A 24648-nucleotide genomic window follows, 5' to 3' on the forward strand; every position below is an offset into this window, starting at 1 on the left:
GAGATGGCTCAGCAGTTAAGAGCACAGACTACTCTTCCAGAGGTCCTGAGTTCAATTCCCAGCAACCACATGGTGGCTCACAACCATCTGTAATGGAATCTGATGTCCTCCTATTCTGGTGTGTCTGAAGACAGCAATAGTGTACTCATATACATAAAATAAATAAATAAATCTTTAAAAAAATCTTTTTCCTGCTAGCATTTTGCAGGAAAAAAACTAGTGGCTACACAGCAAGACCTTATCTCAAACAGTATCAACAAAAAAGCTGGGTGTAATGGTTCATGCCAGTAACACTAGCACTAGGAAGGCTGAGACAGGAGGATAGCTGTGAGTTCCAGAACAGCTGAGGAGGAAGGGGAAGGAGGAGAAAGGGAGGGAAGAGGAAGAAAAGGAAGCTTTTACTATGCTGAGTCCTACCATCTTCAAACACAGCATCTCTTCATATTATTAACATCTTTTAATTCCTTTCAGTAATATTTTGTTGTTTTCAGCAAACAAACTCTGAATTTATCTGTTAGCTTTACATACAAGTAGGCTGGAGTATGTCTCAGTGATGTACAAGAGCCTGGGGTCAATCCCCAGTAGCACCTAAACAGACATATACTGTGCCAATATGCCTGGTTTCCTAGCGGGTTTTCAGTTTTTATTTATATGTGTGTATATGTGTCTAACACCTGTATGTGGGTGCCAGCAGAGGTCAGAAGAGGGCATTGGATCCCCAGCAGCTGGAGTTAAAGCTGGGTGTAGGCAAGCTGAAGTGGAGACAGGTAACCAGGCACGGGTTCTCTGGAAGGGCAGAGCAGCCAGTGCTCCTAACCACGGAGCCAGCTCCCCAGCCCTCTGCTGCTATCTGTCTGATTGGTTTTCTTTTCTTTTTGTTTAGTTGTTTGTTTTATTTTCTTTGTTTTGTTTTCTGAGACAGAGCTCCTCTCTGTAGCCCTGGCTGTCCAGGAATTCCCTTTGCAGACCAGGCTGGCCTGCATCCACCTGCCTCTGTCTCCCTGTGTGCTGGAAAGAAATTGTGGACCATCTCAAGTAGAGTGTTTGCTTAGTTTTCAAACCTGAGTCATGTCCTTAAGCACAAGGCTGTCCTGCTTGACCCTCCCGCTTGCTGATTTTATAAATGTTAACAACACAAAAGCTTTTGAATTTCTAAATATACACATGCACAAGTTAATTTTTAAGTATGTAGGCATTTTTCTTCCTGTTGTATAATCAGAAAACTTAATTTGTAAGATTTCAATTATTTTGAATTTTCTGACATTTGTCATATAGCCTAGAAAGAATATGTTCTATTTTGGTGAATAATTCGTGTACCCTTAAAAGGGAAATACAATAGATAGTCACAGATAGATGGGGGATGGAATGGGAGAATCAAGTGGGAACAAGGGAAGGAGGGTTGGGGGGAAATACAGGGAGAGACAGCTAATATTAAAGGGGGTAGTATGGAAGCCTAATACAGAAGAAACTTCCTAAAATATATACATATTGAAGGTGATCAACTCTTATCACCAAACTAGACTTCCACTACTGAAATTGTGTTACATCTAATTGAGTTGTTGTCCAAGGAACCCCACAGGAACTGTTAAACAACCCAGGCTGTTGCCAAGGCTACAGGTTGCTGGTCCACAAACTGCACAGCACAGCTCCATTGCTGAAGACAACATCTACACAACTCATTGAAGATGGAGATGTCCACCCAGTGCCTACATAAAGCCTTCACCCCTACATTCCAGCATCTACATGCTCTAAAAAGAGAAACACAGGCTAGAGAGATGGCCCAGCAGTTAAGAGCACTGACTGCTCTTCCGAAGGTCCTAAGTTCAGAACCACATGGAATCTCACAACCATCTGTAATGAGATCTGATGCCCTCTTCTGGGTGTCTGAAGACAGCTACAGTGAACTTACATATAATAAATAAATAAGTCTTTAAAAAAAAAAAAAAAAAAAAGAGAGAGAGAGAGAAACGTAAACACTAACCCAACTACAAACTCTTTACTACAATGGTGTCCTGCCTGCAGGATGTGCTGGGGCAATTGGTGGCACAAAGCTGTGGGAGTGACAATCAATAATCAGCTTGACCTAAGGCCCGCTCCACAAGATGCAACCCATACCTGACACTGCTTGGGTGGGTGATCAAGAACCTGAAACTAGCCAGGCAGTGGTGGTGCACGCCTTTAATCCCAGCACTTGGGAGGCAGAGGCAGGCAGATCTTTGAGTTCAAGGCCAGCCTGGTCTACAGAGTGAGTTCCAGGACAGCCAGGGCTACACAGAGAAACCCTGTCTTAAAAAAAACAAAACAAAACAAAACAAAAAAAACAAAAAAACCCCAAGAACCTGAAACTAAGACAGCCTAGGGACCAAGGACAAACACCAAATAATCCTAGTCTAAAAAAGGGGGGTGGGGGGGAGTGATAAAATCAGTCCACTGACATTCTGCTATACTCATAGATCAGTGCCTTGCTCAGCCATCACCAGAGAAGCTTCCTCCTGCAGCAGATGGGAACACATTCAGTGACCCACAGCCAGACATTCCACAGAGAAGGAACACTCGGCCCTAAATGAAATGTCTGCATTAAATCCCGTCCCTCCAAGGGTGGTAGTGGCACATGCTTTTAATCCCAGCACTTGGCAGGCAAAGGCAGGATGACCTCTAAGTTGGGGGCCAGCATGGTCTGTAGAACAAGTTTCAGGACAGCCGGGACTACACAGAGAAGCCCTGTCTCAAAAAGCAAAAACAAGACAAAACAAAAACCTCACAAAAGGAGGCAAAAAAAAAAAAAAAAAAAAAAAAAAAAAGTGTACAGGCCAAAGAGGATCGAGGACACCAAGAAAACAAGGCCCTCTAAGTCACCACAAGCAAAGCTCATGTGACCTCAGGGCTGCCATGCAGAGGCCCTGCAGAGCCCCCACCACAGCCTTTGCGTTTCTATGACAGCCTCCTGCTAGGTGCTTTTACGGGACTCCTGAGTGTGGGAATGAGTGGGTCTCCGAGTCTTCTGCCTTCTCTTGGGCTCTTTTCCTTCTGTTGGTTTGTTTTGTCCAATTTCGATGTGATAATTTTTGTCTTATCTTATTTATTTTTTAAGATGAATGAATGAATGAATGAATGAATGAATGATTCAAAACCTATCCACTACAGTAAAGGTTAACAATTGGACTGTCGTTTATGCATGCTGGGACAGGGAAAATCAGTTTTCAATAATAGAACATTAGGTATATCAACCACTCCATGACAGGCCTCATGCTCAGGAGTAGTTGAGTGTGTGTGTGTGTGTGTGTGTGTGTGTGTGTGTGTGTGTGTATGTGTGTGCTGGGTTCCACTGTTTTTTAGTGTACTTAATTTGGTTGCAGTTTAGTTCTGTTTTGTTTGGTGGGGGTATTTTGTTTTCTTGGGTTGGGGGCTTTTGTTGTTGTATTGTGCTACCATTTGCTTTTAGAGAAAGAACTTAAAAATTGGGTGGGGGCTGGAGAGATGGCTCAGTGGGTAAGAGCACTGACTGCTCTTCCAGANGTCCTGAGTTTAAGTCCCAGCAACCACATGGTGGCTCACAACCATCTGTAATGGAATCTGATGCCCTCTTCTGGTGTGTCTGAAGACAGCTACAGTGTAGCCATATACATAAAATAAATAAATAAATCTTTAAAAAAAAAAGTCGGGTAGGGAGGGGGAGAGGGTCGAGAAGGACTTGAAGGAGGGGGAGAATATGATCACAATATATTTAAATTTAAAATTGCTCAAAATAATGAAAAAATATAATAAAGTTAAATGAAATGTCATTAGGTGTTGTGTTCTATAAATACCAACTAGGTCAAACAGACTGACAAAACTGTGTTTACTTGTTGCTGGTTTTAGCCTCCAGTGTGCTGTGTAGCTGTGAGGGCTGCCCTGAGCTCCTGCCCGCACTTCCTGACACTGGGATTGCAAGCATGCACCACACCTGGCCAGCGTTCACACTGGTCCCCACATCTGACTGTGTTCTAGAACACTTTAAAAGGCAGGCAGCTTACCATTCTGAATCTGAGCAACCTTTTTTGAGATTTCTCCAATGATCTGTTGGAAGAAACAGGCACATTTTCATCATTTTTTGAACAAATCTGAAAGTACAAGAAACCAGTAATTCACAAGCAAAAAAAATGCCATAGGTGTGGCAGAGCACATCTTTAATTCTACCACTGAGGAGAGAAAGGAAGGCAGATCTCTGTGGGTTCACACACAGTTTGGCCTATGCAATGAATTCCAGGCCAGTAAAGATACAAAGTGAGATATGTCTTACAAAAAAAAAAAAAAAACAACACAGCGCCAGGTGTGATGGCACACTCCTTTGATCCCAGCACTTGGGAGGCAGAGGCGGGCGGATTTCTGAGTTTGAGGCCAGCCTGGTCTACGAAGTGAGTTCCAGGACAGCCAGGGCTATACAGAGAAACCCTGTCTCAAAAAAAAAAACAAAAAAAACCAAAAAAACAAAAACAAAAACAAAAACCAAAAAAACAAAAACAAAAAACAGCACTGGGCAGTGGTAGTGCACACTTGGGAGGCAGAGGCAGACAATCTCGGTGAGTTCAAGGCCAGCCTGGTCTACGAAGTGAGTTCCAGGACAACCAGGGCTACACAGAGAAACCCTGTCTCAAAAAAACAAAAAACAGCTTTTAATCCCAGAACTAGGGAGGCAGAGGCAGGCAGATCTCTGTGAATTAGAGGCCAGCCTGGTCTACACAGAGATTAGCCAGGAATACAAAAAGAGACCCAGTCTCAAAAAAAAAAAAAAAAAAAAAAAAGATCTTTGGTTAATAATCATTGATGAGGTAAAAAGAAGCAAGCAGGGCTGGTGAGATGGCTCAGCCGTTAAGAGCACCGACTGCTCTTCCAAAGGTCCTGAGTTCAAATCCCCCTGCTTGTGGACGTTGTACATCGTGGTGCGCACTAGGCTCCGCACCACGATGTACAACGTCCACAAGCAGCTTCCTGTGCTGGTGAGATGGCTCAGCCGTTAAGAGCACCGACTGCTCTTCCAAAGGTCCTGAGTTCAAATCCCAGCAACCACATGGTGGCTCACAACCATCCATAACAAAATCTGATGCCCTCTTCTGGAGTGTCTGAAGACAGCTACAGTGTACAAACATATAATAAATAAATAAATCTTTAAAAAAAAAATAAAATCTTAGTTTGGTAAAACACACACACACACAAAAGAAGCAAGCAGAGGCGTTATTTCTGCTGAACATACCTGCCGTCTCCACTTCTCTGCCTTTGGCAACTCAGTACATTCAGAAGCAAGGAAGGGTCTCCGTTCCTAAGAAGGGTGAGAGTAACACACATGGTAACTAGGCTCTGTACACACTTATGTGACATCCACAACAGAGTCAGCCTTGAAACCTGAAATATTTAATGCTCTCAATATACTTTAAGTCACAGTGCTAGAGGACATTCAATTCCTAACCGTCACTGTACAATCTCTTAGGAAGCTATATAATTAGGACATATAATTACTCAGGAACTGTGAATAGTTAAAATAAATATCTGCAAATATTTAATCTCTCCAGGTCCACTCTCTACCTTCTTCTAGTCAATATTAAAGCTGGAATAATAAGGGCAAGCAGGAGGCAGGTAATCACATGCCAACAGAAAAGAGGCAAAGCAGATGCACAAGTGTACAATCTCTTCAGCAAAAACAGCAGTAAGAGCTGGGGCTCCAAGCCTGCATCTGCCCCTGGTACTTCCCAGGGAATGCTTCACTCACCTTGACTTTTCCCTCTTCCAGCTGAGCTTGACGAAACCTCGCCAGGGCAGTCCTGCAGGAACACAAAAGAGCCCATTAGATTTCTTAGCACTCAAGTTCCTGGATGGGGTAGATCTGCTCATGACCACAACTAACAGCATTCATGCAAATGGAAATAAAGAAACCAGAGTAGTTAAGGATTTGCATGTTCCAAGGGATAGGCCTCCAACATCATTTGTGTTTCTGGGCACTCAAATATCTACTTTATTTGCATTGCATATATAGACTGTGGGGAACTGCTATTTATCAGACTGTGATGAGCAATATACAGAAGTATTAAAAGGGGCTAGAGACCACTTGGGAGGCAGAGGAAGATGGATTTCTGAGTTCGAGGCCACCCTGGTCTACAGAGTGAGTTCCAGGACAGCCAGGGCTACACAGAGAAACCCTGTCTTGAAAAAACAAAAACAAAAAACAAAAAACAAAAACAAAAACAAAAAGGGCGGGGGCTAGAGAGATGGCTCAGCGGTTAAGAGCACTGACTGCTCTTCCCAAGGTCCTGAGTTCAAATCCCAGCAACCACATGGTGGCTCACAACCATTTGTAATGAGATCTGACACCCTATTCTGGTGCATCTGAAGACAGCTACAGTGACCTCCATATAATAAATAAATCTTAAAATTAAAAAAAAAAAAAAAAAAGGAAGAAGTGCTAAAAGATTAACATCAGGTTGCCCTTCCCGTCATTTCCAACTCATCTTCAAGAGGGAAAATGTTTACCCAGTGAAAGTTCTGGAAGATATCAGACAACTTTAATGGGGAAGGGGACACAAACACAGAAAGGTTATTTTAACACATGGGGAGAAGAAACCACTTCTAAAAAGATTCCTACCAAAGGGATCTCATACAAACTCTGTGCCGATTACTAAATCTCAAATTTTTCAGCCCCAAGAAAATTGATACTCACATGGCTTTTTCTGCATTTCGGGCCTAGAAGGAGACAAGGGAACAAAACACCAAGTTTAGAATAACTGTCTTTCTTGTGATTTTCAATCATACTTTTTAATCCATCAATGGTTGTGCCTGCTTGTCTACATGCACTGTGTATGTACCATGGGCCAGAGGACAGAAGAGAACATCAACTCCGTGGAACTAGAGCAACTGTAAGCCGCCTGACATGGATACTGGGCACCAAACCTGGGTCCTCTGAGGAACAATAAGTTGCTCTTAACCACTAAGCCAATTCCTCTGGCCCTACAATATCTTTTATCACTTCTACTGTTTTGTTGGTTGGTTAGTTGGCGATGTAGAAATTTCTGGTTTCTTTGGAAACTCAGTTGTGTCATGTGATGTTTTTCTGGAAACTGTCTTATGAGAGGATGTTTTTGCTGAAGCAGACACATGGGAGGATGTTTTGCTAAGAACAGACATGTGGTGTTCTCTAGAGGCAGCCTGGAAAAAGAGCATGTGATATTTTGATAGAGCGGACGCTTGAGAGAACGTGATGTTTGGAAAGGGTATAAATGTACTCCAACAGACAACGGATGATGATGGATGGGATTGGTAGGCCTTACCACTCTTTGCCAGTCATTGTTTGTCATGACTTCATAGAGGAAAACACACCAAAAAAACTTCTGGTGGTGTTCCAGCAGCTTCATGCCACTTCTGCATATTCGGGCCAATTGCCAGAGCCTTGCAGTTTCTTCTGGATCAACCTGCCGCTGCTGACTCATGATGGTATTTGTGAATGGATCTAGCTAACACTGCTGATTTGTGTAAATGCTGATATCCTGACAATGAAAATTAGATTTGTTCCAAAGAAATATTCTAAACAGGTCCGAATCCTCCTTTGCTCTATCAGTCTTTCCTTTCCACTGCCTCTGATGGATGATGGGCTAGAAGGGACATCAAAACAATTAAGGACCCTTATTAAAAATAGGTTTAAAAAAAAATCTAAACCTACAGTTGGTTGGTTTCTGGCTTTTTGAGACAGAGTATGCTGTGTAGCCCTGTCTGTCCTGAAACTTGCTCTGTAGACTCGACTGTCTTTGATCTCAAAGATTGGCCACCTCTGGCTCCCAAGCACTGGGATTAAAGGCATGTGCCGCTGCCATCACCAGGCTGGTTTTTTATTTTATTTTTTTTAAATCATACTCATGTGCAGAATGTACTGTGATCATATCCATTAACCTCTCTGGCCCCTCTCTTACTCCTGATAGAATAACGTATGTATCACCATACACCACTCTAACCAGAAAACAGCCTAGTCGACTGTTTCCTGCCGGTGGCTATCAGAGGAGAGCATCAAGACTGGCTTTTGCAAAGTGATGTTCATTTAAGTGCTGCCACACCAGTGTTAAGTCAATGGTCCCTAAGCATTACACAGGATCAGGAAGAGAACACATTGTCTTTTCAGTTGGATTGTGAACTACACAGAAAGCGCACTTGCTGAATTTGGAACTTAAGATTTTGCTCCTAGCTCTTCCTCTCACCATCACTGAGACACGGTCTCACCAAAATCTAAGCTTTCCTTCACAGCTCATATTGTAGCTTTTATCTTGCAATGTTATGACTTACTCAGATACACACGAAGACAAGCAGAAACAGACACACAGTTTAGAGAGCAAAATGAGTTTAATTTAACTTGCCCTTCAAATCGCCCCATCCAATCAACTCTGAAAGGAACCTGGCCAATGGAGGGTGGATATGACATCAATACAGGACACACCCTCCTTCAGAAGCAGCTGCTTCAAGACCACTGTTTTCTCTCCTTTTTAGGTTTCTGTTCTCAACAGTCTGTATCTTCCAAAACACCCTCTGTAAGCATTCCACGGCTTCCTTAAGTGTTTACGCACCTGTTTTATTTAACAAGGGTATGCATCTGTTTGTACCTATGTATGTGTAAATACCACCCCGCCCAAAGTGTATTAATGATGTTTTTCTACTTAGTATTGTAAAGGACAGACTGACAAGAAGGCCTATATATTTGAATAAGTGTCCATATTTTACACATGGTTATGCATATACTTACACCTGATTCTTAAACATACTATGTTATATGCATATGGATAAATATCTACCAAAATGGGCTGGGTTTGTAGCTAAGACTATAGAGATTTCAAAAACATCAATAAATCTCAGAGGGCTGGTGAGATGGCTCAATGGGTAAGAGCACCCAACTGCTCTTCCGAAGGTCCGGAGTTCAAATCCCAGCAACCACATGGTGGCTCATAACCATCCGTAATAAGATCTGACTCCCTCTTCTGGAGTGTCTGAAGACAGCTACAGTGTACTTACATATAATAAATAAATAAATCTTAAAAAAAAAAAAAAAAAAACTCAGAAACATCTTTAAAATAAATAAATAAATAAATAAATCTCAGAAGTATGAAAGCCACTCTGTATGCTTTTAAGGGAAATTTTACCTTTAAATTTTTAGTATTTTTTGTATGTGTATGAGTGCTTTGCCTGTATGCATGTAAGTGCACCACGTGAATGTCTAGTGTCACTTAACAAGTGGGTGTTGGATCCCCTAAAACTAGAATTTTGGATTCAGTTGTAAGCAACCATGTGGGCGCTGGGAACCAAAGTGAAGTGGTTATAAATCACTGGGCCATCTCTTGAGGTCCACGGGAACTTTACTTTGAAATTACTACAGTAACTGCGCCTCTTTGTACCAACAGTGTCTGATCTCATATTTCCATATTAAACGCTTCTTGAGTGAATGAAGCCGAATCACAACCTCTCAACACGTCAGCCCATCCTACTCATTCACTCACGGTGATGTCACACCCGTCTAGAGAATGCCAGATTCTGTCCTCGGCTTCAGGCGAGCAAAGGCATGGAGAACCTGCCCTTTAAAGTTCCTATCCGTGGAGCCTGAGAATGCCCGGCCGTCTCATAACGTGTTTCACCCGGACTCAACCACCAAGACGCAATACAGCTCCCAAACTCAGGTTTCTGGCGATTTCTTACAGCTACGCCAGGGGAGAAAAGAATCCCGGCACAGGTCAGGGAGCCCGAGGTCGCACAATGGCCCAGACCTCCGGTCCCCCGTAAGCCCGATCCCTTCCCCACCGCACTCACCATGGTGCCGGCGAGGGCGCCCAGGCGCCGCTCCGCAACACAACGTGCTCAGGCGCCCGGAACGAGGCAGGCAGACGCGGGAACGGAAAACAGCGGACAGTCAGGCCTTTTTGTCGGAAGAATAAATGGAAAGGACCGGAAGTTAAGAGCCGGAAGCGAGGGAGGGAGGACGGGGGAGGGGAGAGAATCGCAGTTACGCTTCGGTGGGCGGTTTCCCGCCGACGCATGTCCGATGCGTCATCCCGCGCCTAAGTCAGCAGCTACGCTTGCGGGGCACGAATGTCGGTGTCATTTGTCGTTTGGTTTCGTTCTGGTAGTAACTGCGGTCAAAGATTGGCCTGCCTTTGCCCTTCCTGAGTCTTCTATGACTGCAGATGACCTTTTTGAAAATGACTCCACCTCTCTGAATGCACTGAGTGTTCACAGCCACTCGGGGCCCTGCGTGGAGTCCTGTCACCTCCAGGGTTGCTGGCATACCTCCAGGCATAGGCACTGGTTGAGGAAACAGAGGGGCAAACCTGCCTTCCTGGGAGGCTTCTTCACCGCTGCCTGTCATTTACTTGGAGGTGAACAGTGCCTGAAACTATGATCATCCTCCTTTTAAGAAACATGTATAATTATCATTATTCTTTATTAAAGGTGACTCTTTCCAAGAAACTGATAGATGTAATCGTGAAAGAAACGTTTAAGCCAACGAATCAGGTCTCTCCACACATTCTCAGAAGGCAGAGAGCACCGTCTTTTAAAATAGAGATGAGGCTAGGCTTGTTGCCTAATGCCTTCAACCCCAGCATTTTGATGGCAAAACGGACTAGTTTCTGTGAACTGGAGGACACCCTGGTCTACACAGGGAGGAAGGAGTTCCAGGCTAGCCAGGATTGCATAGTGAGACCCTGCCTCAAAAACTAAAGAGAAGGACAGCTTTGATCCCAAGACTCAGAAGGCCGGCATATCTTTGAAATTTGAAGCTAGTCTACAAAGTTCCAGGATAGCCAGAGCTACACACAAAACGACTCAAAAAAACAAAAAAATAATGAGAAGAAAATGAAATACGGAGTAAGGTCCAGAGGAGAAAAAGCTAACTGGAGCAGGTGAGGAGTTAGAGACTATGTGAGTCACTTAGCAGAGATGAATTCTGGAAATGGTGGTGGGCTCTCCCACTGAGTCAACACTGAGGAGTACCCATGTCATAGTCCATGCAAGAATGTTACCACCATGCATATAAGACCAAATTAGAGTCCTTTATTAGTTGGCAACTAGTGGACAGGCTCTTGCCCCAAAGCACACTGTGCATCAAAGCTCAGGTATACAGCATTTATTAGGCTAAAAACCAGTGACATTGCAGTCAGGTGTTGGTGAGAGGAACCAAAACATTTGTTTTGGCTATGCATTCAGCAGACGTTTTGGCTGTACATCTCACCCATGGTCAGCTCACTGTATCGGCTTTCCCTGCTCCTGGCCATTCTGTTAGACTCAACCATTAGTACATACACAAGATCTCAGCAGAAGCCATGAATCAAACAGGTTCAGACAGATACTTAGAATATCTATGTAAGTGGGCAGGTGGTCACCCAGCTAGAATCTGTGTCCCCACTTCTTGCAAATAGGTTGTGAGGATGTAACCAAATGATTGTCAGTGGTGCTTTGGTCAGGAATCCCAAGTTCCTTTCCTTATTCTGAGTAAGAGATGACCCTAATCAGGAACCACCAGCTTAGGCTGAGAACTTGGCAGTATCATGAGCCGTCGAGAGCCCAGTCAGGCCCAGGCCAATTGTCTCAAATTAGGGAGAGGAATTTTTGAATTTGAATGGTTTTGGCCATTGTCTTAAAACATTTTATTCCAGAGCCGGGCGTGGTGGCGCACGCCTTTAATCCCAGCACTCGGGAGGCAGAGGCAGGCGGATTTCTGAGTTCGAGGCCAGCCTGGTCTACAAAGTGAGTTCCAGGACAGCCAGGGCTATACAGAGAAACCCTGTCTCGAAAAACCNAAAAAAAAAAACAAAAAAAACAAACAAAAAAAATTTTATTCCAAACAATCAATGGTCATTCTTTACATTAAGACATGGGGGGGGGGGGAGTCACTAGGTTGTTCTGCTGGCCTGTGTAGCTCAGGTTAGCCTCAAGTTAAAGATGTGTTTCCATACCTGAGTTTAAAGACTGTGCAGCCATACCTTGGATAGCTCTTGGCTTTTAGGTGCTTTTGTTGTTGTTTTTCTAGGTCTTGTTATCCACCTTAGGCTGATCTGAAACTCTGTTAATACAATTTCAGCCTCCCAATGTTCAAACTACAGATGTATTCCACTACACCCAGCTCAGTTCAAATGAGTGGGGATGTTTACTAACAAGTCTGATGACCTGAGTTTGATGTTGAAATTTACATGATGTAAATGTTTCCTACAAACTGTCCTCTGACCTCCACATTCACACCCATATGCATAGAATTTTTAAAAAGTAAAACATTTAAGAATCCTCAATGGGACAACACGATTTGTTGTCAATTCAATCACTTCATGTGAAAAGCCTTGTTTTGTCGTCTATGCCGGATAGAAAAATGTAGTACACTGAATTGGTTGAAAGGGAAAAAAAAGAACATTTCCCAGTTAAAAATATTCCCCAACCTTATCTGACCCATAAGCCAGAATATGCTTTTGTCAATGTCTCCCGCATCTTTTTGTGTGTGTGATTTTATGTGAGTTCACTGTATCTATACAGATGGTTGTGAACCTTCATGTGTTTGTTGAGAATTGAACTGTAGGATCTCTGCCTACTCCGGTCAATTCCACTTGCTCAGTTCCTGCTCTAAGATTTATTACTATACATAAATACACTGGCGTCAGAACTACTGGTGGTTGAGGTTGAGTCACCATGTGGTTGATGGGATTTGAACTGAGGACCTTCAACTCACCAGCCCTCCTGTACCTTTCTATGGACCTCAAATACTGCTTTTCTCTATCCAGAATTTACGCTCCAAGATGCCCACTAGTAACCAGAGGGACAACTTAAGAGTGATCAGTTCTTTCAGGAATCAAACTTAAGCCATCCCAGTCTTTACCTTCTGAGCCATCTCACCTCTCTTCCCATCTTTTCATTTTAAGACAGGATCTTGCTTTGTAGTCCAAGCAAACCTCAAACTTCTACCCCCTAAATGGGAGGCAGAGCAGGTAGGCCATGTAGCTTTTTTTCTTTTTTACTTCCAACGTTTTGCCTGCATGCGTACACAAATACCACTATGTGCCTGGTGCCAAGGAGACCAGAAGAGGGCAGAGATCCTTTGGAACTGTTGTTACAGGTGACTGACATTAGTCTTGGTGCTGGAGCCAGGACCCCACAGGCAGGTCCTATATGAGAGGAGCAAGTTCTGTTAGTTAACTGCTTTACAGTCTCTCCTTCCTCAGGTTTTTTTTTTGTTTTTGTTTTTGTTTTTTTGAGAAAGGGCTTTACTATGTTGGCTCTGCCTGCAACTTTAGACAAGATTACCTCACATACCCCACTTGCTGAGTTTTGAAATTAAAGGCACACACGACCACCCCCATGCAGTTTTCAAAACTGGCTAGCCTCAAAACTCCACCTGACTCTGCCTCCCAAGTGCTAAAATTAAGGGAAGTGCAGCCGCTGCCTGCTGCAGTTTTTATGGGAGTTTTGAATGTGTATATGCAGGATGTGTGCAGTGCCTTTGGAGACCAGAGACAGCCTTGAGATATGATATACATCTTTAATCCTAGCATTCAGTGGCAGAAGATCTGAGTTAGAAAGCAGCCTGGTCTAAAGGAAATTCCACAACAGCCAGGGCAACACAGAAAAACTGTCTCCAGAAAGGGGAGCAGGCAGGAATGCAGGTAATCATAGATGTAATTTTGTTTCAGTCTAACTACATGTAAAGACTAGGACATGCTGTTCACATGATAGTGTCCATCTCCAGCTGAGTGGACACTACTTCCTGAACTAGACCAGGAAAATAGAAAAACCAAAGCACCCAATCTCATGCTAACAGCCTCATACTCAAGACATCATTTTTTCTATGAAAAACTATGACCAGATTCTTCCACAAAACCTAATACTGCATGGGTCTCAATTTTGAGCAGTTTATCATGTATTTCAAATATAAACCTACCTTTTGGGATACAGATATGCCCCAGTGGTAGAGCCTAACATGAAGGTACAAATTTTTTGTTGCTGATATGGTTTTTTTTTTTTTTTTTCCACCTCTAGCAATGTCCACCTGCATGTAGGGACCATGTCAGGAGCAGGCATCAGATCTTGTGAAGCTGGAGGTAACAGTTCTGAGCAGTCCTGAGCACCTGTCATGGCCTGCTAGGAACTGAATTCAGTTCCTCTGCAACAGCAAGACATGGCTGAGGTATCTCTGCTGTCTAACATCCAGTTTTAATTTTCTATTAAGAGCCAACATCCTTAAAATTTTCAGTATTTGTAAACACCACAAAACTACATTCCAGTCAATTATGTAAAAAATTACCGATGGTGACACTTCCTTGAGAGACACTAAATGTGTTAAAAAAAAAAAAATCATGACAACTCCAAAGTTGTTCTCTGACCTTAATGCAAATATCTATAGGCACATAGTAAATTTAATTCATTAAAGGTTAAAGAATACTAGGAACAAAAGGACGGGGCACCCACCAACTTATTTATTTTGAAGACAGGATTTTTCTGTGTAGCAGCTCTGGCATCCTCGAAATTATTTTGTAGACCAGGCTGACCTCTGAGACCCATCTGCTTCTGCCTTGAGTGCTGAGATTAAAGGCATGCACGTGGCTTTTAGGCACCAAATATATTTATTTACCCTTTAGGAGGCCAAAAAGGGAAGACTCCCTCAGAAAGTTGGGTGTGATAGCTCACACCTTTAAACCCAGCACCTGGGAGAATACTTTTTAAAACCATTAGGTTAAGGACTGCGAATGCAGCTACTTTTATAGAGCACATGCATATATGCCAAAGCTGTATGCAGGTCACAACTCCTTTGTGTAAGCCTGCTCTCTTTCCACCTTAGCATGGTTGAAACCTATCAGGTACCATTACCCGCTCAGCCTTTGTGCCCACCCTCAACGATATCGCATAGTGATGTTAGAAAACAGACCATTTCTTATGCTGGTTTCTACTTTTAGAAACAAATTTACTAGGGTATTTAATATGCTCCGCTGCTTTAGACGTTACTACTTGCTCAGTAAAAACACAAAGATTCTAAGTGTGGAAATGTATGTCATAGAAGTGGCATAGCTGTATACTCCCACACTACCATCAATATGACCATCGCAAGTTGACAAAAAGACCACCCAATGTGAAGAACTGCGTGGCAGTGAGATCAGAACTATAAATGGGAAAACCGCCAATTGTATTTCAGATAGCAGGAGTAGGTAGGGTGCTTAGGGTTAACCCTAAACTGCATCCTATTAACTTGCTTCTATTATCTAATCTATAAAACAAGGGCATAAAACCAGAAGTGCCTGGGATTGTCAGGGCCAAGGAATCCAACAAAATAAAGCTAAAATATAAAATGCTAAAAAGCAGTTAAGTGGCACATCACTCTGAGAATTAGGGACACTGTGACAACAGGTAAGGACAATGTTACTTTGTTCATGTGTCTAAGCACAATTGTGGATTCTGTTCTTTTTTTCCACCTCTACATAGATTTTGGAACTAAACTCTGGTCACCAAGCTTATCTGGCAACTGCCTTTACCTACTAGACCATTAGACCATAGAAGATCCACAGAAAACTCTTCATAGCTCTACAAATTAATAAAACATTGTGTTCTTCTATCACCAGCTTTTCTTTACTGAAGACATTACTTAGCATAGAAAGAAAAGTCCAAACTGTCATCTTTCAGTCCTCCACATTCCCCTCTTTAATATGGCATTTTATTCTATATACATTGATGAAAATTTAAAACAAACAAAAGGAACTTTAGTCAAAACTCCCCTTCCTCCTCCAGCTTTATTGGAATAGTTTAAAATTACATTTTCTATTTTCTAGGACTTCAGTTGCTTTTTCCATCTGACTTTTAAAAACTGATTACAGCAAATGAAACACAGTTGTCTAAGTGATATAGTATACAAAAATAACATCTTGATTTCTGTGAAAATGCATTTCTCTGCAATTCCTGAATAGCTCCAAATTATGCTAACTCTGAGCATCAGATGTTTACTCTGGGTTTTAGATTTAGTCTTTGAAAAAATGTGTTCTACACCTTTGCCATCACCATCTGTACGTCCAGCATCAACACTGGGATGAAGCTGCTTCTGTGTTAGGCTTTTAGCCAGTTTCCCTGACATAGCCTTCTACACATTTGTCTTTTCAGTTTACTCCCAACTCAACTGTATATTCTATGAGGGCCTGATGCAGATGTTACTCGATGTTATTTAATAGCTACTGAGGTCAGACAATCCAAGGCCGTCATTAAGCTAAGAATTAAAGTTATTTATGGAAGCTTAGATGCTTCCAGAATTGGTTTTACCTCCTACATGGGAACACACTCAAACCCAGAAGGGCTTACTGGTGGTCTGACTGAACTCTTCCCATTCATTAATCCCTATTCACCAGTGGCACGGAAAGGGGGTTCTTTAACAAAGCATTATACATAACACCTCTACCAAACTAAACATAAACTTTTTTTGTAGTTAAATGCAGAAATTCGGTTTTTTTCCACCCCTTTCCTCCTTTTACACTGCAAGTAAAGCTCACTGGCCTGGGAACAGCCTCTATCTGCCAACCTTTGGCCAGTGAAGAGGATTCAGAGAAAATAATACAACCATCAATCAGAAAAAGGAGGGGCGACAAAGGAAAATAATTAGGCTGTAGCCTCAATTGTGCATTCCCGTGCAAGATGCCCTGACTCGCCACAGCGGTAACAGTTGACTTCACTTGTCTTGCTGCAATTGATGGCTACATGACCAGTTTCACCACACCTTAAAAAAAAAAAAAAATTATTATTATTATTATTATTATTATTATTATATAGTTTTGACATTGTTTCTCAGAACAAATAACACTGCTCTCAAATCAATGGTCAATACAGAAATTAACACAAATAAGTATGTTTTTCTTTGTAAGACTATTCTCTTTTATGAGACATTACTGCCCAGGTTGTTTTTAAATCCCTTACAGTGCACTCAAGTGTTTTCTTCCTTCTTTAAAAGGGCTATACACAGCTTTACAGTCTCATATATAAGACAACACAAGCCGTAAACACAACCTTCTAGCTCTGTGCTGGGACTATGGGAGTTAAATCATCATACCCAGCTAAGACTCTACGTCTTTGTATCTTCTAAGAACAGAGAAGCGTAAAAACTAGGTTCTCAAAATCCTTGTCATAAGAGATTAACTAGTTCCAAGACCAAAACATCAGCAAAGATGTTATTTGTAAGTGAATCCCTAAGGTTTCATTTATATGCTCCAATAGCACTTAGTAACTAGACCACACACAAGCCATAGTGTTTATATAGTTATACTCCTTCCCTATGGGATACATACAGACTTGCACAATTTCTTTCACACTCACTGAGACCTTACTGCCCCAAACTGTACACTTTATCTTGGTTCTGTGGTAGTGTCTGCCTACCAGGTTTGAGGTCCTAGGTCCAATACCTAGTACCACAAAAGGAAAACCAGTAGTAGTATTTCTTTGCCAGGAGTGGTTGAAACTGCCTCAAATTGAGGGGCCAATTTAGGCTACATAGTGAACTCATCTCAAAAAAGGAAAAGACTGCTCGGTAAGTAAAGCCATCTATTTGCCACTAAGCCTGAATCTACCCTATGGAAGGAGATCAAGTCACAAGCCGTTCTCAACAGACACTACCCCCACAAAAGTCTTCAAGTTTTTCAGTACCCCTTCATTACTCACCTATAGCACTTCACCTTGGTGCAGTCTTTTTGAATATGTCCAAATTCACCACAAGAATAGCACTTCTGCTCATCAGCGTGGTCACAGTCACGAGCCAGGTGGCCTGGCTTGCCACAGTTGTAGCAGCATTGCTCTCGCTCTCTCTTGGGCTCCTTGCAGTCCTTGGCAATGTGGCCACCTCTACCGCAGTTATAGCAGGCTTCAACAATAAGGAAAAGAAGCAGAGCAAGACTATAAAACCTTTATAAAGTAGTATGTTTAAGCCACATGCTACAAACCCTCAAAGTTAAGAAAACCTTACAAAGCTGTGTGTAAGTACACACTCACCTCTCCCAAGAGTATGAAGTGTTAAATACTTACCATCCTCCTGAAGATCACAATCCTTGGCAAGATGACCAGACTCACCACAGCGGTAGCAGATGTCAGGAAGAGACGAGGAAACAAACTGGAACCCTATTTTGAGTAGAAACAAAAAGAATTGGGATAGTCAGGCCAGTTTTGGTATTAATGCTGGAGTACTTCAAATTTTTTTATTCGACAAAAATACCTCTATCCGAGGTAAAACCACCTCTGCCGCGGCTTCTCATTCCACGACCCCGACCTCCACCAGTAGGGCATTCCCTGGCCCAGTGGCCAGATCGTCCACACTTGAAGCATTCGTTGCTGCTCATAGCTGCAGTTAGAGCTTTGGAATATCAAAAAATATCATTAAACACTTAGAATTCTTACTGGTTAGAAAGACCAGTATCTATCTATTTACTTGTGCTTCATATACCTACTACCATATGCAAAATGAAAAACTCTGAAACTGTATCTTCAACTTCTAAATGGGGCATATATGTATTAACATGCCTGTGTCAATCTCAGTAATATCTCAATATTCCTGATCCAGCTTAAGTGTGTGTGTGTATACACTCACGTGCCATGTATGCCTACTGCCCAGGGAAACTTAAAATAAATATAACTATATAAATAAATAAATGTAACTATATATATCGCTTACTTTTGCCCAGAAATACTAATTTACAATTTCAAGCCAAGATCAGTGGCAGAAGCTGGGCGTGGTGGTGCACACCTTTAATATCAGCACTCAGGAGGCAGAGGCAGGCGATTTCTGAGTTCCAGGACAGCCAGGGCTACACATAGAAACTATGTCTCGAAAAACCAAAAAAAAGAAAAACCAGTGGCAGAGAATCATGAGTTCTAGGCCAGCCTGGGCTACATATAACAAGTTTTCTCAAAAACTTGTTACCAAAAGTAAACCCACAGCCAGTGAGCTCAGAAGTCTTAGATACTATGCAAACTGCCTTCTCCCTTAGGCAAGACAACTCAAAGTACTCTCTTATGTACAACTGCTGCATTTAATTAGGTCTTTTAGATTTTGGCCATTCCCCATAGAAACTTAAAACATGGCTGAGAACTATGACTTTCACTACCTGTGACTCAGATTCTTCTGCACCCCCTCTCACTTGTCACACCCTTTTCCAACTTTTAAGAGCCATCTCAATGCCAAGTCTGTTAAAAAAATTTTTTTGAACATTATCTCCCAGCCACATTAAATTCACATTAAAACTCAGGGTACCTGTTAATAGCTATCAAATCACACTAACAATGCTTTTAATCATATTCCTGAGGGCTGAGACTGAGTCGGCTGGCTCACCTTTGAATCACTGCAGCATACCACATAGTAGCATACCTTTTAGTAGCAGTTATATACCATGGCTTTTGTGGAGATGGGGTGGCCTTAAATTATACAGACCCAATTCCATCTAATCAAATACTAACAGTAAAGCACTGAAAATGCTTGGTTTCACAAGTTACTCTATCACTAATTTACTATGTTAATGCCTTCAATTAAGTACTAAGGGTACATCAAACTTTCTCAAATCCTAGGTATGATCCTATGAATGCAGATTTTTAGGAGCAATGGCTTTTGCTTCCAATAGGGATCAAGGCTCTATAAGGACATTTCTGATGAATAGCAACAAACTAGTCAAACAAACAAAAATCCCTCAAGACTGGAGATTGCTCAACAGTTACAAGTACTTGCTGCTTGTGGAAGGACTAGAATTCTCTTCCCAACATTGGCATGGCTCCAGTTCCAGGACACTGTACACCCTCTTCTGACCTCCACTAGCACCAGCTACAACACATATGACACACACACACACACAAACATGCAAAGAGAGTCATACAAAATAAAAGTGCTAAAGAACAAATCAAGGAAGTTCTAAGTGGAGGAAAACGTATCTAAAAACCCAAGGGTAGTTGAGAATTTCCACCAGAGATAACTAAAATAGGCCAGCAGCCAAGTCTCCCTCTTACTGTAATTTGTCACACAAGCTCAGACTTCTGTAGAATTACTATCACATAAGTGCTACATAAAATACCAATGTGAGGGCTGGTGAGATGGCTCAGTGGGTAAGAGCACCCAACTGCTCTTCTGAAGGTCCGGAGTTCAAATCCCAGCAACCACACGGTGGCTCATAACCATCCGTAACAAGATCTGACGCCCTCTTCTGGAGTGTCTGAAGACAGCTACAGTGTACTTACATATAATAAATAAATCTTTAAAAAAAAAATGTCAGTGTGAAATGACAAAATATTGGGCTAGAACTGTAGTATAGCGTTGGCCTAGCATTCTTGAAGCCCTATGTTCCATCTCCAGGACACAGACACACACAGACACACACAGACACACACAAAACCTAAGAGAAAATGTAAAAACAGTATTATCCCGCTCAGTGGCAGGTGCATGCTTAATATCCCAGCATAAGGAGGCTGAGGCATGATGATCAAGTGTTTAGACCAACCTAGCAGTAACATGGTGGTGAAACAAGATCTCAACAAAACCAATTCCAAACCCAGAATACTCCTTTTCACTGCTGTTAGACAACAGATGTGTGTTCTCTTCCTCTTCTAGTATGTTAAGAGTATAAAAAGATCCCAGAATCACAGTTATGTTCAGGTTAGCCAGTTAACTTGGCTACCCATTTGTTATGTCACATCAAAGACACAGGGCCCTCACCACCAACTATGGTGTGTTGAGCTAACTTTACTAGTTCATCTGGCTTTCTTAACACAGTGATTTACATTCATTTTATCCTCTAGACCCTAAAGTTATTTCCCAAGCAAAGGGTTATCCTTGCCTTACCACAGTTATACTGAGACCACAGGACCTCTGAACATACTTCTATGCTCCAATAAATTGGCATGGCACCACAATACCACACACACTCTGTTGTAACAAACTAGATATAATAAAAAGCAAGATACAGTCTATTACCAGATTCTGGCCATCATGATGAAAAATAAGAGTACCAACTGGAAGAAAACTGTTTTACCCTATAATTCACTACTCCGACCTTGGTTAATTATATCCGTATCTGCATGTCCTGACTACCTGTGCAAAGGCTTAATAGCTGAGTATCTACTGTGTCCGCCATTTTATTACATAATCTACTATCTTAACCACTCTTCAAGTTATGTATCCTTATTCCCTTTTAATAAGGAAAACAGGCCAACCTGGTTTAAACAGAGTTCCAAGACAAAAAAAAACATTAATAATAATAAACAGAACAACAAATCTGAGAACAAGTGACTTACCTACTAAAGCCATACATGTAGAACTTAGTACTGACAATATGTCAACAGTTTGCCTCTAAATTCGCTAAGGCTAGCCAAGTGATAAAGGAAAATACACATATACATGCTGTTTCTTATATGTAATTTAAACCTCAATGCAGAAAGTATACATTCTTTTAGATAAACCAAATAAAAACTACAATAGGTGAGTCACTGGAATTGAATCATTTTTAATTTATTCACAGTAATCCTTCACAGAGTTTTTTGATTTTAGGCCAAAATCTTTTGTCTTCTTACCCTTGAGTGTTAACACATACAAATACTAACAGCTTAATCTCACTAGCTAAATACCCTCATGAGTAATTTTGGAGTCAACTCCAGATTACTGCAGAACTCATATTTCTTCTACCTCCCCCACCTCTGTTTGGAATAGGGCCATATGCAGCCTCTGTTGCCTGGAATTTATTAGACATAGGAGGCAGTCCTCAAATTTAAGAGATGGGCCTCAGTCCTGGTATTGAATGAGTGTGTCACCACTCCTGGATTTTCCTGCCCTTTTAAAACTTCAGTTTATTCTGTAGCCTAGGCAGGCTTCAAATTTATTTGCAATCCTGTCCATCCTTCCCAGGTACTGGGATGGTATAGGCCTTTATCACCACACCTGGCTTGTATTCATAACGTACAAAGCCTTCGTATTTGCATGAAGCCATAAGTTCACTTTATTATCCCAAGTATTTAGCAACCTGAAGTTAGACAGTGCCAGAACAAGAGCCCTATTAAGTGAGGCAGTGTCGGAAAAGAGCATTCTCCACATAGCCAGCCAAGGTGCCTTGCTTGGTGTTAATATTCTGGCTCTCCACTTACTGTCAGGAGAGGGTAGAGGAAGGCAAAATCTCTCTGGAAATGCATTTACCTAACAATCATTCCAGCAGTGACTTATTGACGATATAATGTTTTTAGGTCTAAAAGGTAAAAGGAATCAAGCCATACATCATTACAAAGTCTTAATATTTGCAGTTCTTCAACTGCCAGAATATAAGCCCTTAGTCTTCAGCTGACTTGGCTCAAATATTTTACAAACTACACATCTCTTTGAAATAAATTACCTCTTGGTATTAATATGAAAATAAATAGAGCTGGATGGTGGTGGCCCACGCCTTTAATCCCAGCACTTGGGAGGCAGAGGCAGGCGGATTTCTGAGTTCAAGGCCAGCCTGGTCTATACAGAGAAACTGTCTCGAAAAACAAATAAACAGTCCAAATACAATGATTTCCTAATGTGAAGTAGGAGGTAAATACCCAGATATTTTAGTTAGGGTTTTAAAAACTTGTTACCAGCTGTAATTTGAGGGAAAAATTAAGCCCTTAATTCAGCCCTTGGGATTCCAATAAATTATTCCTTTTATAGTGGAGCATACAAAGAGTTCCTTGTAGACAAGAAGCAAGCTTAAAAAGATTTAAAAGGGGAAAAAAAAGTACCTAGGACTATGCGGGTTACAATTTGATAAGCTTGAATTTTAACCAATGTAACTTTCAGTTTTTCAGACTTAAAAGTGATGAGGATTACAGTTTTATGTACCTTTTTTAAAACTTTCAAAATCTTAAATTCAATATATACTAGGAGCAAATGCCTAACAAACTTGCAAATTTAAATCCAAAGATTAATCCATTGTCATACGTCTCTCCAGAATTGGGTCAAGCAACAGGAAATGGTAATTTTTATCACGTAAAACTAAATTTGGGGGTAAAATGGGGATATAACTTAATTCCCTTTTACTTTAATGCAGTCAGATTGAGTGTCGTGGTTTCTTGTCTATTTTGTATCTTCAAGAATATTGCAAAAGCCTAATCAGCGGATTGCTATGCGATCTCTCCTTTTCCAAGACCCCCCACCCCCACCTCAGTGTAGTCACTTCCTCTGAAAGTGCCTGGTGGCCGAGGCCATGTGCTTGACATGTGGCAACAGGCAAAAGGCTTCACCTATAAAATCAACATCCAAACCCAAGTGAGAACGATTAAACCGTTCTAAAACAGGTTTTCACAGTAATGAGAAATCTAGATTGATCTTTGCCAACTCTATTTCTGAGGCTTTCTTGTAATTTATATCCGTTTAATCCAAGAAATATTGCCAAGAACTTCTGCCGCCCTGATGGCCTTAAAGGCCTGACAACCTACGGGTCCTTTCCACCCGGCTCTCGCTCCATTTTTAAAAAAAAAAGGGGGGGTGAGGGACCTAAGACTTGAATCTCGTCGATCCAGGGAAAGGTGGTTTCTTTTGACTAGCGATGTCGAATAAGGTGCTTAAGAAAACGAACTACAAGAAACCAGGAGTTTGAATAAAGGTCGCGAGTACGGAAAAGCGAATCCAGACTCCCGAGCCTTACAGCGGCGTGCGCGGGCTTCGTCACGGGCCAGGTCCGAGGCCCCGCAGCCGCTGGCACATGGCCCGCCAGGCCTCCACCCGGCGCTCGGCCTGGGGACCTCCACCTCGACCAGGCGCTCGCCCCCGTCACACCGCCCCGTTCCAGGAGTTCCCGCCACCCTGGCCCTCGGCGCTAGGCCCGCGCGCGACTCTCCTCGCCTCGGCCCCAAGGGCGCCGGGCCTCGTCGCCACAGGGATGAGGCCTGCGTGGCCCTGGGGAGCCGGGCGAGGCCCCCGCGCTCCGGCCCTAGTGCCCGCGCCGCAGGACGGCCAGGACGCCCGCCAGAGTGCGGCGGGCCAGACACTGGGGCCGAGGTGGCGACCGGGCCGAGCCCCGCGCCTGACGCAGCAGGGCGCAGGCCGAGGTGCGGCCGCCATCGCGCCTCGCAGTTCCGGCCCTCCGTCCGTCTCGGCCGCACCAACCCCGCCACCTCCATAGCGCAGGCTACACCCTCGCCTCTCACCTTCGGCGTCTGAGCTGCCCACAGCGGAGGAGGCTCGGACGTAGAACCAAGGAAGGGACTCGCAAAGCAGCGGCTGTTTATTTTCAGGGTCCTTGCCTGCGCCACACGCGGGTCTGCACACGGCCCCACACACGCCGCTGCGCACGGCTCTCCTCCGCCTCGCCCACGGGTCCAATCAGCGCAGGAAGCTAGGCCAGCCAATCAGAACCGCCCGCTGGGAGCGCGGCCTCGCGCGAGGGCGGCAGGGGCGGGGCGGACTGCTCCACGCCCAGCCTCTTCCGGCCTGCGGCGCTCGCGGCCTTCCCGCCCGTAGCTGGGTTGCGTGTCTGCGAAGGGCGCTTCGCGGCTTTCCTTCAGCAGTTCGTCCCTCCTGCCTTTGCTGGCCTCACTCCAACTCCGAGTGATGGTTCTCGCCAGCTGTAGCCTACGGGGCTGGTCCGGGCACTGGTCGCAGCTTGCGGGAGCCAACCTCCCCCTGCCCGGCCTCCCCTAAGCCTGGGGGGCGCTCAGAAG

General features: G+C 43.0%; 2 protein-coding genes across 5 annotated transcripts in view; both read right to left on the reverse strand.

The window, feature by feature from the left end:
* The window catches only part of LOC110316863 (pre-mRNA-splicing factor ISY1 homolog), a 24037-nt gene extending 12767 nt beyond the window's left edge, over window positions 1-11270 (reverse strand). Inside the window, exons 1-6 of the mRNA XM_021191237.2 lie at window positions 11228-11270; window positions 9808-9854; window positions 6689-6711; window positions 5744-5795; window positions 5231-5296; window positions 4014-4056 (exon numbers count right to left, since the gene is read on the reverse strand). Of these exons, the coding sequence (XP_021046896.2) occupies window positions 4014-4056; window positions 5231-5296; window positions 5744-5795; window positions 6689-6711; window positions 9808-9854; window positions 11228-11270 (274 nt within the window). The remainder of the gene's footprint in view (window positions 1-4013; window positions 4057-5230; window positions 5297-5743; window positions 5796-6688; window positions 6712-9807; window positions 9855-11227) is intronic.
* Window positions 11271-15645: 4375 nt separating this feature from the next.
* On the reverse strand, window positions 15646-24296 carry Cnbp (CCHC-type zinc finger nucleic acid binding protein). 4 transcript variants are annotated; one of them, XM_021189369.1, is made up of 5 exons: window positions 24136-24296; window positions 18212-18349; window positions 18025-18117; window positions 17665-17863; window positions 15646-16729 (listed from the first exon to the last, which is right to left on the reverse strand). In XM_021189369.1, the coding sequence occupies exons 2-5, from the start codon at window positions 18333-18335 to the stop codon at window positions 16612-16614; spliced, it is 534 nt and encodes a 177-aa protein (XP_021045028.1). In that variant the 5' UTR covers window positions 18336-18349; window positions 24136-24296; the 3' UTR covers window positions 15646-16611. The 4 variants fall into 4 exon arrangements, with proteins under 4 accessions (XP_021045028.1, XP_021045040.1, XP_021045050.1 ...); XM_021189381.2 differs by having other exon boundaries at window positions 17665-17866; window positions 18233-18349; window positions 24136-24292; XM_021189391.2 differs by having other exon boundaries at window positions 17665-17866; window positions 24136-24292.
* Window positions 24297-24648: the final 352 nt, after the last annotated feature.

The sequence above is a fragment of the Mus pahari genome, chromosome 2 (genome assembly GCF_900095145.1).
Source record: "Mus pahari chromosome 2, PAHARI_EIJ_v1.1, whole genome shotgun sequence".
NCBI classification, from domain to species: Eukaryota; Metazoa; Chordata; class Mammalia; order Rodentia; family Muridae; genus Mus; species Mus pahari.